Source organism: Agelaius tricolor, unplaced genomic scaffold (genome assembly GCF_023055355.1).
Source record: "Agelaius tricolor isolate 1412-34295 unplaced genomic scaffold, bAgeTri1.0.p SCAF_36, whole genome shotgun sequence".
NCBI lineage: Eukaryota > Metazoa > Chordata > Aves > Passeriformes > Icteridae > Agelaius > Agelaius tricolor.
In genome coordinates this window covers 4502941-4519429 of record NW_027269296.1, presented here as the reverse complement: position 1 = coordinate 4519429, position 16489 = coordinate 4502941, and the positions used below count along the sequence as shown (strand labels likewise).

Here is a 16489-nt window from a genome sequence, read left to right as displayed (position 1 = left end):
TGAACCTCCCAAATGATCCATGAATCACCTTCCTCTGCTCCTCAGTGTTTGCCTTTGCTCACAGTGTGAAGCCCACGTAGCTCAAGGATACAACAGCAAACACAAACTGGGAACTTTTGGACCTAAAGACTTTCCTCTAACACTTGTCAGTTCCTACATGTTGAGAATTTGTAGGGTTCTTTTAAGAAAGTCAATATTCATCTGAATAGTTATGAAGTAATGGTATTTCTAGAACTTGTATTTATAAAACTGCATACAAAGAATTAGGCAATGGTGTAAAAAAGCAAAAAATCCCACAATAACACTGCATGCAGTTTCTAGGATTTGTAAATGGCTTATCCAGTCAGGTTTTGCAGGATGAAATTTCTCCTAACTCCTGCAACACCACAGGATGGATTAAAATAGCAATGATTGAATCAATTACAGTGGGAAGTCACACCTTACACACTTTCAGCTAAGGTGAGCTGACTTACACTTCAAAATATGTATTGGCAGTCAAAGGAATCTGACTTTCCTAATAACTTCCAGCCCTCTTTTTTCAAGAGAAAGGACACACTCCACTTTTCACTTGGTATGCAATCTTTGTATTCCCTGCCTGTTTCCTCTCTGTTTATTCCCTGAGAGCTTTCTGCAGACATTCAATACAATTCAGAGTCTAAGATGAAGTGTATGGCATATTGCTACAAAGGACCCAAGCAGCTGTGTAGAGATAATGATTTATAAAACATGTTTACAATAGGCAGTACAACTGATATTAACTCAATCCTCAAGAAGAATCATGTCTAAGGCAGATAAGACACAGCAGCACTCAAAAGCACCCAACAGCCAGCTGAGGGGCAGTGACAGAAAAATATTTGTTAGAAACAGATATTTCCTTACCATCAGGCATTAACACTTTGTAAACACTACAGTAAATGTTCACTTTACAACTGATAGTGAGAGCAGGCTAAGGATTACAAGGAGGAGACAAAGCTTGTGGTTGATGTGCATGGTACCAGGGAAAGACTTGGGGAAGGACAATGGGAGAACTCCAGGTACTCACTCTCACTGGACATGGGAAGGTTTGAACCAAGGTTTGAAGATTCAGTTTTCTGATCACTGACTTCTGTGCTGCTCACATGACTGCTAGGACAACAAAGGTTCAGTATTAGCATTATGAACTCTTAAATTAACATCCTTGGCCATCATAACCCCTGGGTTCAACCCTTCTGACCAAGGCACACTAACTCCTCACAAAACCTAGCCCTGTGCTCTTTGCTGTTTCAGGAAGAGATTCTGAAAGAGAGATCTGCACCTGGAATTAGACATCAAACTCTATGGGGTTTGAGGGGTGGCTTCTGTGAGAAACACCTCTTGGCATCTCCATTCCATGCCCCCAAGCTGCAGCAGCCAAGGAAGTGCTGCCAGCAGTGCTGTGTGACCCTGCTGCCACAGGCTCCCTGCCATGGGCATGGCCTCAGTGCTGCATTTGTCCCTGAGGAGCAGTGCTGAAACATCCTTGGACTGGGGGTCACTTCTCTACTTAAATTATTCTGGATTTGTCCCACATTGTTTCAGTTCCATGCTGATGTTGCTTTGTTCATGTACAGAGTAGGAAGTACAGGTAATTTCTAAATGAAACTGTTTTGTCCTTGATTATTGCCTTCCAGGCTTTAGTTTTATTATTGCTAGTTCTGCAACACAGCTTTTCATGAAGTTTTGAGCCATCTCTGTGCTGTTCTGATATTTTGAAACTGCAGTTTCTCAAGGTGAAGGAGCCAAAGGAACTGCACCTTGTAGCTCAGGTGTGCACCAAGCATGGTGCTCTCTGCCTCCCTCCATCACCTGACTCCATTCAGCATCCCAACAAAAAACAACTGCACAGTTTTGTGTTGGATGAGCAAATTAAATTCTCAGGAAGAGCCTAAAGGTGTCTGAGCTGAACTACACAGGGAGCAGGAGGCTGTATGAGAAATAAACCCAAACCTTGCAACACCTTTCCCCACCCATCCCTGCTTTCTGAACCCAACTAAACTAATTTTTTCTCCCTCCTTCCCCTCCTGCAGTGCAGAGAAAAGGGAGAAACAGGTCCAATAAATTCTTTTAAATTAATCCATTGGTTAAACTTAAATTCATGTATAGCCTTATCAAAACAGAGCAAGAATATTTAAACAGAATATTTAATCAAGTTAGAAATGCAACTTTATCCCACCCCTCTCTTCTGTTTTTAAATACTGGATGTCCACAATTTTAAAGTCCAAGGATGTTTATACTCAAATCTTGAGCTCCCTGTGCCCATAGGGAAGGTGTGGTTGTGCTGAAGCAGGGTGACACAGAGGGAGAAGGGAGAGCCCCTCAACATGCTCAGACCTCTCTGCCCAAGAGAGGGAAAAACCCTCCCTAAGATCTGATTTCTCTGACTCGGATGGGCCAGAAAGGGAGCTTGTGTGATTAGATCAAAATTCTAATTTTGAGAATACAGAACAGGACCACTCCTGCAGAAATGGTGTTTCCTCCTTGCTCTTATTGGAATGGCAGAGACTCCAAAAAGAAAACTTTCCTCACTGAGTTTGCTGCTACTCAGAGAAGCAGAATAAATCCTAATAAAGCTATTCTAAGTAGTAATAATAATAGTTAATTCCTAAATACAATCATGATCAAAAAGCATCTACTGAGGATAAAAATAGTATCACACAATAGCTTTAAATAGGAGAAGCTACCAATTCAAGAGTTTCATTTCTCATAGCAGTTACCCACAGAGTTTCACTAAGAACAGTAGTACAGATATTATTAAAATATCCTGAGTCTCACCAAATTAAATGCATGTTATTTCAGTCTCATTCTGTGAAAGATAGGTGTGATGATGCCATTCTTTTTGTGGCCACTTTTATAAAAGCTTTATACCACAAAGCTAGTTAATTATTTTTTATTGGGAACTTAATCAAAATTATACCAAATCCAAATACAACTTTATTTTCCATAGCTCTGTAAAAAATAAATCAAGAGGCAAATTTCTAAAATGAAAGCTTTATAATTGTAAAAGACCATAAAGAACTGTTCTACACTAAAATCAAATTTAAAATCCCATACCTCAGGCTCTGGTCTCTGGATTCTTGCATCTTGGCTTTTTTCACCTGCAAAGACAAAAATGTTCAGAGCTACAACTAACACAAGCTGGAGGGTTCACAATGGTGGCTGCATGTCCTGCACTCCAGAAGTCACTGGTGTAACCATGGGCTCTTCATCTCAAACCAAGTTTTTTCCTAATTGGAAAACAAGGGCTAACACTGGATCTGGTATAGCAGAATTGTCATGTTAGTTACATTAGTAACAGGTGCTGAGATAGAAAGCAACAAAAATGGCTGGTAAGGACAATTTTGTGGAAATTGAATAAAACAGTCATAAATTTGAAGAAAATCTTATTTTGCATGGATTCAGCACAAACTTTGCTCTTTCCCCCCTATATTTTAAGATAGGAACATGAATGCTTTTTCTGTAATAAATTAGGAGTTTTGACTCCTGACTAAAACCAACACAGCACTTTTTCTCATTTTGTAGGTGCCAGCTGGATCCTGTTCCTGTACAGGGTATTACACCACTGACAGCACTGGCTTGAACACAAATTTGGTTTCTGCAAGGTACAAACATTACTGTAAAACTCTCAGAAGGATGCCAGGGTGAGCTTCTCCTGCAAGAAAATGCCATGACTGCCTCACTCATTCATTATGATCCATTCAGTCTCATACTCTGCCACAGAATGACTGACTGCTATCACTGGTATTCTTAAAAGAAATTACCAAGGAAATCTTTAGCTGAATATTACAGCAGAATCTGCTTAAAGGACACACCACTGAAAATTAGCTGTACCCTATCTCTCATGCTCTAAAGAATAAAGACAGTTTTCATTATATTAGGATGTATTTAGAGAGATTTCCTTTTTAAGTACAGGGAATTCATTTTTAAACTCTTCAAATAGGTGGAGTACAAACTATATGGTTTTGCTGCTTAGTTTCACATTTTGTGGATACTACTCAAGCCCATCATCTGCAACTTGTAGAAATCCAAGTTCTGAATAATTTTACATTTCCATTTCATTTGATTTTGTTCCTAAATCATAAAATTGCATAAATGACATTACAATGTATTTTCTAACTAGTTTAACTGAAGAATATTAAATTCTCACATTAAAAAGGCATCAAAATCTTTTCAATTACAGCACACCCAAAGTGCCCTCAAGCACATTATTCTGTTTCTGTGTGCATTTGACAAGGTATCCAAGATTACAAGCATCACTCCCTTTGTAACTTGGCAATTTCTTGTGGAGTTTGTGCCAGGTTTATTTTGGGAACAGAACATTAATACAAACATTTCTGTTTCATTCCTATGCTATTATGTTTTAGATACACAATTTAATTAATTTCATACTGTATGGATAATTCTCTACCAACACCTCCATGCTGTGTTAATATCAGTTATTGATAATGCAAACATTATTGCAAATATTTCACATACATGTAGCAACTTTACCCTTCAGACATGCTTCCCTACCCCAACCCAATGCTACATCAGTCATTTAAAAATGCCTTCCACTTGTGGAAACAATGAATCACAGGATCTTTCCAAGATCTCAAGCATAAGAAGAATTAAAGACTATACACTCTGTAATACCCAGCATGCTGAATTTGTCCCTGTAATAGTGAATTTTATTTTCTCTACAACAGGCTTGAGATAAGTCTGGTTTTCTGAGTAATCATTTTGCATAGAAACATCATAAAGTTCAAGAACTTATTACTGCCTGTACAGTTATAGTAAATTAAATTTTACGAACAACAAAATGCTTTTTATAAATTATAGTAAATTAAATTTTATGAACAACAAAATGCTTTTTGCCCTCTGGATAAATACACTAAGTATAAGCCTTCTTTTCCAATATTAGTTAAAAAAACCTGTATACCAAAACTGTGAGATCACTAATTTGTTTTAGATTTTCATTTTCAGCCTTTTTAAAATGTACTTACTGGTTGCTCGGGTAAGTCTTGTGGCTCTTCCATGGGTATTACTATTATTTTAATGCTTAAATGATTCAAATCGTGTGTTCCTCAGCAGTCTTCAAGCCCTGTTAAAAAAAGGTGTTCATGGCTTTATGTACTTTTTGGGGGCTTATCATGTAGGCTATCAGAGAATATTAATTGTTATATACTCCTCCCCTAAAACTTGTGTGGCCATCTCCCAAATAAAATACAAAATTCATATATGGAAAGAGTTCATAAACAAGGGATTTAGCTTTAAGCTTTGAAGATACAGATTTTTCATGCACATGGTACATTTCTACATCATTTGCTCGGACCACGTTGACTGCAGAAGCTAACACACTAATCAGACACGTGCACCATGATTTTAAAGACAGTTTAAATGATCAAATCTGGTCTACTAGGTCAGTAAACAGCATGATTCAATCTAACCTGTTTTAATTTAGAACATTTATATAACAATTAAAAAAAAAATCAGGACAAAACTGTACACCTAAATGCATTTACACACAGTGCTGTTCCCCACCAAATTCACAAAGCAAGTTCATTATTTCAAATGTACCTTTCAAAAAGAGAAGTTTGATGAAAATTAATAAAAGAATTTTTATTTTGGAAGCATTTAGCGGAGAGATCTTATATACCACATCAAAAAGCTGCTGCTTTCCAGGGACTTAAAATCATGAAAAAGAAATTTTGCATAACATTTTCACAACCTGATTAACTTTTGCAATTTGCTGGGCAAAAGAGAAGGGCCTGTGATCTGCTGGCTTCCCCCTCTGCCCACCTGATGTGCAGGAGCACTATGATCTGTGCTTTTGTTCTTTCTGCAGCTCATTCTGGAGCCACTTTATTAAAACCAACCCCAACCTCTTCAGAGCAGCTTTCCCTGAGCTGCCTCCTCTGCCACACACCCACACAGCAAAACTTCAGGGGACTGCAGAAATCAGAAGAAATACTGAAAAACTCTTGGTGGGTTGGAGAAACTAAATCCAGAGACTTTCTGTGCTGAGGTACAACCTATTCCTGCCTCCACAGCCACAAAGTCCAGCTCTAAGTGTCTGCAGTAATGTGAAAGTGGCTTTTTTACACACCACTCCTTCCTCTGGGACCTTCTATTTCCCCACCCTGCCCGGAGTCTTCAGGCACCTCCAAACCACGGGATTATCCCCGCACAAAGTGACTGGACTGGTTTACAAAAACAACTTTCTGGTGTCCTGAAAACCATGGCTGTGTCCCCTGCCTGGTTCCTGCCAGACCTACTTACCCTGGCAGCACGTGCAGCCTGCCCACAGCCCGGCCCCACGTGCCAGCCTCGGGGATGCTCCGCAGCCCGCAATAATTCCAAATTAACCAAGAAAACACAAAAGGTTTCTCCTTCATTTGAGGGCAGGTCTTACGTGCCAGGGTGTATTGGATGTGGCAGGATAAGGTTTCATTGAGGGTCTGAGGATTTTGCAAGGCTGCCACTCCTAATCAAAGCTACTTATCCTTATTGCCTGAACTCGAATTCACAATTAGTTTTTTTCCATAATTCAGGTTCTTTGGAAATGACCCTATTCACAACACACAAGTCTACAATACAAAGCACTATTGTCACCTTTGCAGTTTTTCCTCCACCGTTTCAACCAGTTTTATTTTAAATGTAAATCTTATTTATTTTTTTGTAGAAATAACAGAAAAATTAGGACTGAAGAGAAACTCTGCCACTCAGAGATTATACAAAGAAGTACAAAATACAATGGCCAAGAGCAAGAAGATTTGAAATTCATTCCTGTCCCTCATCCTTCACCTCTGTTATTTAACACTGTTTTGCTGTGTAATTACATAGAAGAATCCCAAACGAAACTCTTCAGTATGGAAAAATATCTTACATTCCACTGATCAACACAGCAGTAACTTCCCATGCCATGCTTTGCTTCAAAGCTGTGAGCAGTTCTTTAATTTTGGTTTTCAGAAGGATTTAAATAATTACAAAGACAAAAAGATTCTCAGAGTCCCACTGAAATATCTTACATGTGTGAAGAAAACACTCTTTCCAAATAAGCTGGGGTATCTTGTAGCACTTGGAAGCAGATGATTGAACCAAAGCAAACGGAGAGAAAGTGCTCAGAAGGCAGAACTTGAAGTGAGAAGTGAGAACAGAAGTGAGAATTCCAAGTGAAACTTGGCCTAGGATGGATGAAGGATGAAGGATGAAGGATGAAGGATGATGGATGGAGGATGAAGGATGGAGGATGGAGGATGAAGGATGGAGGATGAAGGATGGAGGATGGAGGATGAAGAATGAAGGATGGAGGATGGAGGATGGAGGATGGAGGATGGAGGATGAAGGATGGAGGATGGAGGATGATGGATGAAGGATGAAGGATGATGGATGGAGGATGGAGGATGGAGGATGAAGGAAGAAGGATGGAGGATGATGGATGAAGGATGAAGGAAGAAGGATGAAGGATGATGGATGAAGGATGAAGGATGGAGGATGAAGGATGAAGGATGAAGGATGGAGGATGAAGGATGAAGGATGGAGGATGGAGGATGCCTTCTCTGTACCTGCAGAAACAGCAGCAGGGGCAGAGGATGACACCTCCCACTCCAGGTGTGCTGTGGTGGCACAGACCAAGCACTTGGGGGAAATGGAGGCACTGAGCTCCACATCTGAGAGCAAGGGGTGAGGGCATCCTCCCACATCCTCCCCAGCCAGGGCCAGCACCAGCAGCTTTCCCACACCCCAGCAGTGTTAAATAACAGGAAGGGAAAAAAGGGAGAGCTCCTGCCTCTCCCAGCCTCCTGCACCCCACTCCTGCCTGCCTCTCACTCCCTCCTTCCTGGCCTCCAGAGGCTTGTGAGGGTCAACAGCAGTCTGGATGTAGGATCTGCCAAGGGAAAAGAAAGAGAAAGAAAAGAAAAACCAGAGAGACCCAAGCAGAGTCTTTCTGCTAAGGTGATGACAGAAAGATCAGCTCTGGCCCTGCAGAGCCCTGTTCCAGGGGAGCCAGCAGGATGAGGGTCAGGAAAAACATGCAAGCAGAGCAGCAGGATGTCCCTTTTCAGCCACAGCCATGGTAAATGAACCCAAAATTTTATCATCTACTTGATGTTCCACTTTGATGAAGCAGAGACATGACAGTGATAAATATCCAAGAGCCTTTTCACCTGTACCACCCACCCAGGGTCACCAGGGTCTCACACACAGCAGGCACAGATTTTCCTGGGGCTGGGCACAGAAAGTCCTTGGATCATGGCATGGCAGGAACCTCTTCCTGCCTCTCTCCTCCTGCACTGAGAGGCTGAGGGAAGCTGCTGGCAGCTCCAAGGCTGAAACCACCAGCAGGATGCAGGCAGCAGCTGCTCCTGCCCTCTCCAGCACAGCTAACCCCCAGCTGCCCCCAGCCCTTGGTGGGTGCATGGCCCAGGGCCCCAAACCCCTCCAGGTGCTCCAAACCCCTCCTCACCCAGTATGAGAGCCCTGAACCACCCAGAGCTTGGCTTCCCCAAAAATCAAACCCAGCATCTTGAACCTGCTCAGCCTGAGCTGCCTCAGAGGAGCACACTGAGCCAGCAGCTCACCAGCAACAAAGATGATTTTTAAAAACTGAAAATACACAAGGCTGATTTTTTTTGTTGGGGTTTTTGGTTGTTTGGGGGGGTTTTTGCACATCAAATCTCAAAATTAGATTTTAACTCATATTAAACTCAACTGCACTCAGGTAAGCTTTATTATTTTTTTACACATTACTACAGAACATTTTTAAACCCTAAGTGAACACAACAGCAGAGGTATCAAAGATTCAGGAGGTAAGAATGCTTCTGTGGGCCACTGGGTTTGTGAATGAGAAAAACAGTACAAAATGGAAGCAAGTGTGCAAGAAGCCATTAAATGATCTGCTGCAATGAAAGAAACATTCAGAAAAATGAGTCCATTGTTCTGCTTCTGGAAACCAGCAAAGCACCACACTTTTTTGCTTTCTGGGATGATTGTTGTTAATTACCTGATGAAAACTATTCTGTAATATGTGAATTAAACACCAGGTTTTATTTGATCTAGACTTGTTTTGAATAACCACCCTGTTTAATTCCAACTTGCATGGAACACCAGCAATGCAAAATAATAAGATTTGGGTTTGTGTGTAATTTTATTTTGGTTGCTCAATGTAAGGAGCCACATAATCCAAACTTCAAACCAGAAGGCCTCAGAGCAGAGGTAGGGGCTGCAGAATCCCTCTCAGCAGCTGCCTTCAGCTCTGCACATCTTGATGCCAATAATTCACCATTAAAAGCCCTGGCAAGTGATCTCCAGTTTCTTGCAGTAAATCCTGTTTTAAAAATCCTAAACTACACAGCCCAGCTTGGTCAGACTTTCTCAAACTAGATACTCTGGATAGAATTTCTGAAAGCTGCCTGCTATGAGCAGCACCTGGATGGACTGCTATTTACTTTCAGCTTGTGCTTTTCAAGCCCATCTGCCTTGGCTTTGAATATAAAGTTTCATGCAAGAAACAGTTCTCCCAAGCTGCAAATAATTAAAGTCAGGATACTGTGATAAAACCAACATGCAGTAATTATACTAATTAGGAAAAAAAGCTAATTTACTATGGTTTTATATTACTTTAGAACAGTCACTATTTCCCTAGGAACAAAGTTTTGATTGGAGTAATGAAATGACATCTATTAAACAGTGTTGGAATAAAATCATAGGATCATTTATTTCAGAAAAGACCTCCAAGATCATTAGGTCCAACCAGTACCCAGCACTGCCAAGGCCACCACTAACCCATGTCCCCAAGTGCCTTGTGTTTAAAGCCCTCAAGGGATGGTGACTCCACCTCTGCCCTGGGCAGCTGTGCCAGGGCTGCACAGCCCTTTCAGGGAACAAATTTCCCCAAATATCCAATCTAAACCTTCCCTGGCACAGCTTGAGGCCATTTTCTTTTGTCCTGTCCCTTGTCCCCTGGGAGCAGAGCCTGACCCCACCTGGCTCCATCCTCCTGTCAGGGAGTTGTGGAGTGCAAGAAGATCCTCCCAAGCCTCCTTTTCCCCAGGCTGAGCCACACCAGCTGCTCCTCATCAGATCTGTGCTTCAGCCTCTTCCCCAGCTCTGTTCCCTTCTCTGAACATGCTCCAGCCCTTCAATATCTGTATTGTAGTGAGGGACCCAAAACTGAACCCAAAAGAGAGGGAAATCACTTCCCTATTCCTTGACACACCATTTTTCACACAGGCCAGGATGCCCTTGGCATCTTTGGCACCTACCCACAGGGTGGCTCGTGTTCAGCAGCTGTCAAGCAGCACCCCCAGGTCCTTTCCTGATAGAAAAGACCACTTCCCCACCACTTTCCTCCCAGCCTGGAGTGTTCCATGGGATTGTTGTGCTTAGCATGCACTCCATGCCCTTGTCCAGAACATTCAGAAAGATATTAAGCAGGATTGGTCCCAGTTCTGAACCCTGGGGAACTCCAGCAGTGCCCAGCCCCACAGGGATGCAGTTCCATTCCCCTTCACTCTCTGGGCCCAGCCATGCTGAAGGTTTAAACCCAGCAAAGAGCACACCTGCCCAAGCCCTGAGCAGCCACCTTCTCCAGGAGAAATGGAGTCAAAAGGTTTAAAGTTCAGGCAGACACATCCACAGCCCTTCCCTTATGCATGATGCAAGTCACCCTGCAGGAGAACAGGTTGGCTGGGCAGGATCTGCCTCTCCTGAACACTGGGACTGACCCCTGGGTGTCCTCTATGTGCCACATGATGCCACTGGTCTGTCCTACAGCCTTGCACTCCACTGAGGGCAGGCTGCAGTCCCCAGACCCATTTTCTGACCCTCCTAGATGCCCATTACACTTGCAAGCATCCAGTCAAGTGGGACCTTCCTGGTTAGCCAGGGAGGCTGGGAAATGATGAAGGAGCTGCCAGCTCCTTCAGTGTCCTTGACTGGATCCTACATGGCCCCAGAGACTTGTCTAAGTGGTGTAATATGTATTTATAGAAACATTTTTTATTGTCTTTTACAGCAATGGCTGTAATGTTTTGTGCATTTTTTTTTTTGTACAAGTCACCTATGCAGTTATTTTCACTCCTTAGTTGTTCAAGGACCACCACCTTACAATGAACAGCAACAAAAATACATTAATTAGGCAGCAGGATAGTGTAGTGTTCCCATATTTTCTGGTGGTATCTCATGACAATGTGCCCCATGCTGCTGCATTACACACACACTGGATCAATCAAGCATGCAGCCAAAACAACCCAAGGCATCACCCAAGTGGAGCAGAGCTTTTCCTCACAATGTTTTCACTCTGTGCCACTCACCACACGACAGCTTCTGACAGAGGAGCAGATCTTGGCACAGTGCAGCACGGCAGATCTACCCCCCTTTCTGTTTTTAGGTTTAATTAGAATACCCAAATAAAAACAAAAGCAGAAGAGACACATATTGACATTACCATGCACTGCACAATGCAGCAGAGCTCACAGCAAACACTGATACTCCACTATTGGCTTTTCTCATCCTCCACACACACCCACATGCCCCCAGGTACAACACACACAGGTATGTGCAAAATACTGTGACAACCAGACAAAAACCTTTCTGATGAGTGCTGCTGGATGAGTCCCTGCTCTCTCTCCATGCTCCTTATTCCCTTCTTTATCAGCCAGGAAATTTCACAATTAAACACTGTAAAAGTTACAAGGAAGGCATTTTGTATGCCTTATTTCTGAAGCTATGGATGGTCATGAGAAGCCTCCAAATGCTGTCATAATGTAGGGCTAAAAAAATCATTATTTGATTAAAATTTCATAACCCTAAAATGGAAAAAAAATTGTGCTGTGAGAAATAAAATAAGAAATAAACACAGTGAGAAAATAACTGAAATCAAACATGGAAATACAAATCTAGTTTTCTCCTAAGCAATGCATTTCCCATGATTTTTAGATCCTTGAAGGGCTATCAGTGCTCTGAGAGTCTGCAGCTCACTCTGCCTGACCCATGACACATGCTTGTTTTCCCAGTTCTTATGCAATGCTTTTTCAATTCAATTTTGAAACACAGCAGGGAAAATTTTAATGGGGAAAATAACTGTTTTCACAAAAGGAAGATTTGGACAGAACAACATCATCCTCAAGAAAAACAACTCCCACTGAGCCCAGAAATCATGTGGCAGCTCCTGCTGGCCAGAGCCAGCACACATCACTCACAGGGCAGGAGAGCACAGAACTGCTGCTACCTTTCAGTGACAGAAGCAAAGCACAGTGATTTACAGAAACATCAGCCAAGTAGAACAATTGATTCCCCCCTCTCTTCCTGATGGTACAACTTGCAGTGAGACCAAACAGATTTTCTCCTGGCGACCACACAGAGTGTGGTACCTGAAATCTCACAGCCCATATACATTTTTGTGCTTCTGGAAATAATTAAACAGGTCACAAACTTCTAGAGCTGCAGCCCCAGACAGCAAAAAACAAAAAAAAAAAAAAAAAAAAGCTGTTTGACTTTCATGGTTTTAAAAACAAACTTCCCAGCAGCAGGACACACTGCCCTTAATTCCTAAAAGCCACTTCAGACATATCCTAATAGATTAGGACACTTCCTGAACAAAAGACTGAACTTTTTAAACTTGTCTCAGTCAGACAGCAAATCTGCATCACATTAACCACAAAAAAGAATTATTGACATTAGGCAGTTCTAAACTCCATTTTCAATAAAAGATTTGACTCATAGATCTCAAAAAGTCACACAGCTAGCACCAGAGGCTACCATGAAATGCACCTATACTTCTATTAGAGGAACTCTTTCAGGACTCAGCTGTACTCAGTGCAAGGTCCCAGGAGAAGTGAAGATGACAAGTAACAAAATAAACAGCCAGCTTACAGTTTGTGCAGAAGGCTGATCTGATCTGTTCAGTGCTGTGGGGCCCTGAAGAGGCAATGTTTGATCATCAAGGACAGCTTCCCCAAACACAAGAGCCCAGTCCAGCCCAAGAGGCAAGAAAATGAGCAAATGCAGGGGAAGGACAGCTTGGCTGGACAGACAATTTTGACTAAGCTCAAAAAGGAAGAATCTGGGAGGTCCAGCAAACTAGAAGTATGAGACTGACTTCTAAAATCCCAGAAACTGAATTACACATAATAGTGTGGTCTGTACAGAAATAGGAACCATCACCCAAGGTTTAAAGCTGCCACACGCTTTATGTGAAGTTCCAGCTGGTGACTCTCAGGGAAACAGCACTGTCAGTATTCAAACACAACCAAGAAACATTTCAAGACACAGCAGGAAGCTCCTGAGATGCAAGAATAGTGCTCTGGTCAAGTGTTAACTCAGGAGAGACCCATCTGCTGCAGAATGAACAGTTCCATCACCTCTGAAATTGGGCTAGACATACCCTTAACCCCAAATAAAAGTCCACTGAAGAGATGGAAAGAGTCCCCATAACAACATTGTATATTATTTTTCTAAATACAAGGCTTGTTTTGTAGTCAGCTTGTTCAGTTACAGCACTGATGGGTGACAACCTGGAACAGACAGGGCAGTGATTGGTGTGAATCACAGTGACACCATACCCTGAGGAGGCTGCTGTGCCCTGCAGTGTCACAGCACTCTCCTAAACATCATGTTGGGTATCAGGAGGAGATCCCAGCCCTTGCAACATCACCTTCACTGAGGCTCTGGAGGCAGCTGCAAGAAGAAAGAAAGGATTTGAAGTTACTCCCTCAGGTACTGGAGGGCCTCCAGTCATGGCATCTGCACAAACTATCCCAGAATCACTGCTAGAGAGGAGCCACCAGAGAATTCTGCTGAAGAGATGCTGCTGGCTTGAAGCCCTTTAATCAAGTAGAGAAAAAAATTCTAGACAGATCAGGATGAAATAAAGGAAGTAAATTATGGGTAAGACAAAGCTGAAAAATACCATCCTCAATGTATAACCAACCAGTGAGTGATGCTGGTCATGGTACAGGAGCAAAAATCACTCCCAAATTCCTGCAAGAAGACACTGTCTGGAGATGGGTGGTCTGTGGACACTGCTTGGTGCAAGAACATACATAAAATACCAGCTGTTAAGTCCTGACACAATTCTATTTCAGGCTCAAAAGTTTCCACACCTCTCCATCCTGGCAGCTCCTCTTCCAATCACAGGGTCTTGCAGACCCAGTGAAAGTTTTATCAAACATCAGTTTCTAAGAGCAGATTGCAGGGAAAAAGAGCAGAGACTTGTCAAGAGGGGGAAAAAATAACTCTACTTCTGCTAACTGAGAGCACAGGCATGGAGCTACTCACATCCCAATGTTATCTGCCTTGAGTACCTTGTGTAGAGCATGGCCTGCACACAGGCACACACTACTTGCCTGACTTTAAGTTCAATTAAAGTATTTCAGTATATTTTATCTAGTTTTATGTTTAGCCACCTATGACCCCTTTTTGGTACACAGAAGTTAGGAAATGGTTCATTAATCTACTGTAGAGGGGCTCCAACTCATTCATACAGCACATTTATAGTGTCCTCTGACATATTCAACTCAAAATTCATTCAACATCTGGAGATTTCTGGGGCAAACCTTTGAGAAGTTACAAATACTTCCAAAGTCACCAATTACTTGGGAATTCCTACAGCTATTGCATACATCAGTGACCATTTTCCAAACAAATTATTTGAAAAGCAACAAATTTTCACAATTTTTCAATCAGATGTGCTGCACAACCCAACAATACACAGTTCCCCAGGTGCCACAACTGCTGCTGAGGCAAGAGCTGAGGGGGAGACAAAAGTTTCAGGCAAACACTGCAGGAATTGCAGCAGCTTGGAAACTGCAGGACCTCGAGCTCAGGATGTTTCAAACAGAGCAGGGAGAATGTACCAGCAGATCACTGCTTGTGTGGCAAAAGCTGGATGGAGAACCCCAGAGTAAGAGGGATCACACCATGAGGTGACAAGGAAAACCCCTCAAACACAGTAGGTTCAGCCCAACAAGCCTGTAGGTTTGCAGGCTGAGAAAACCACTATGTTCATGCATTTTTAAAAGTAACTTATTATGAAACCACTGACTTCAGGCACATGAATTGTGATTCTTAATTAAACATACCTTAATCAGCTTCCAGAGTTTAAGATAATCCACAACAGACAAAACTGAAGGAAACCAAACAAGTGGCAGATAAGATTGTTATGATTATCATTATCTTCATCAGCATGCTGCCTGTTAATTACCAGTTGGAGGTTACTGCACTACGGATTAAGTGCATGACAGAGCTAGCTCCATTCTGAAAGCAAACTCCACCATCACTCTTTGTTTGATGCTCCATCAGAAGGGCTACAGTGATGTTCCATCAAGGACTAGCTCTAGTCTGGAAACCGTTCAGCCACACCACGCTGCACAGCAGCCAGACTAACAAAGCATTCTGTGCTGGATCTGCCTGTGCATAAAGCTCCAACAACTCCGCACAGCATCCCCAGAACCAGGAACATCCAGCAGAGCCCACCTGGATCCAACCTCGCTTGCGAAGCCTAAGCCCAGCCTAAACATCCTATTAAGAGTGCACAAACCCCAGTACAAGCATTAAACGCACCCAGGAGCCATGCAGGTGCGCTGAACCGTGCCCTGGAGAAGCCGGCACAGCCCGTGCCTGGCCCCGGGAACCGCGGTCCCTCCTGTGGCCATCTACGGAGCCCCGGGCAGCCCTGGGGCCGGCTCTGGGTCCCCTGTCCGCTCCTGAGCGCCTGGGGTGCCCCGTGCCCCTCCTGCCTTTCTCCCGGCCCTTCCGCGCACCAGCAGCGGCGAAGGAGCCGGGACAGCCGGGCACGCCCCACGGGGCTCGGGGCCGGCCGGACAAGGTCCAGCCCCGGAGCAGGTCCAGCCCCGCGCCGCCGGTGCTGCCGCGGCCGCTCGGGCCCGCGCTCCGGCGGAGCAGGGGCAGGAGCGCACGCTGAGCACACGCGTCGGCCTCGCCGCCCGCGGCCTCGCAGCGCCGGCCCGCCGGTGCCAGCCCGAGCCCGCGAACAGCACCGAGGGCTCCGTGCGCAGGGCCCGAGCAGGTTCTTACCGAGAGGCGGCTCCGGAGCCGGGCCCGGGGCCCGCAGCGGACATGGCAGCGGCGCCCGCGCTCCCCGCCCGCCGCCGGAACAGAGCGCGGCGCCGGCAGTGGCGTCACTGCCCGCCCGCCGGGGCGGGGCTCCTGCCGTGAGGGAGCCGGGCCCGTGTGGGTCGGGGCGTTGCGGCCGCCCCGCTCTTGGAGGAAATAGGAAATATTTTTTGTGAGGTCACCCTCACTCACTGTCGCAAGTGTATTTAAATAGAGGGGAGCCCGGGTGGGTGCCACCAAAGCCGCTCTATCACCGCCCTCAGCCGGGCAGGAGAGAGCAAACAGAACGAAAGAGCAGGGCAGGAGAGATCTCTTACCCAGCACCACTACGGCAGACATGGCCCGGCTGAGGGAATCCGTTTAATTTATTGCGAGATAAATCAGAGTAGAGTAACGAGAAATAAACCCACAGCTTAAC

At 44.0% G+C, this 16489-nt stretch overlaps 1 protein-coding gene across 10 annotated transcripts in view; it reads right to left on the bottom strand.

Moving 5' to 3' along the window:
- The window catches only part of EYA3 (EYA transcriptional coactivator and phosphatase 3), a 41754-nt gene extending 25602 nt beyond the window's left edge, over positions 1 to 16152 (bottom strand). For 2 of the 10 annotated variants that reach the window (XM_071453538.1, XM_071453547.1), the window contains exons 1-4: positions 16033 to 16152; positions 4998 to 5095; positions 3070 to 3113; positions 1043 to 1125 (exon numbers count right to left, since the gene is read on the bottom strand). In XM_071453538.1, coding sequence (XP_071309639.1) covers positions 1043 to 1125; positions 3070 to 3113; positions 4998 to 5030 — 160 coding nt within the window. In that variant the 5' untranslated portion in view covers positions 5031 to 5095; positions 16033 to 16152. The other 8 variants (XM_071453546.1, XM_071453548.1, XM_071453541.1 and 5 more) reach the window with 7 other exon arrangements.
- Positions 16153 to 16489: the final 337 nt, after the last annotated feature.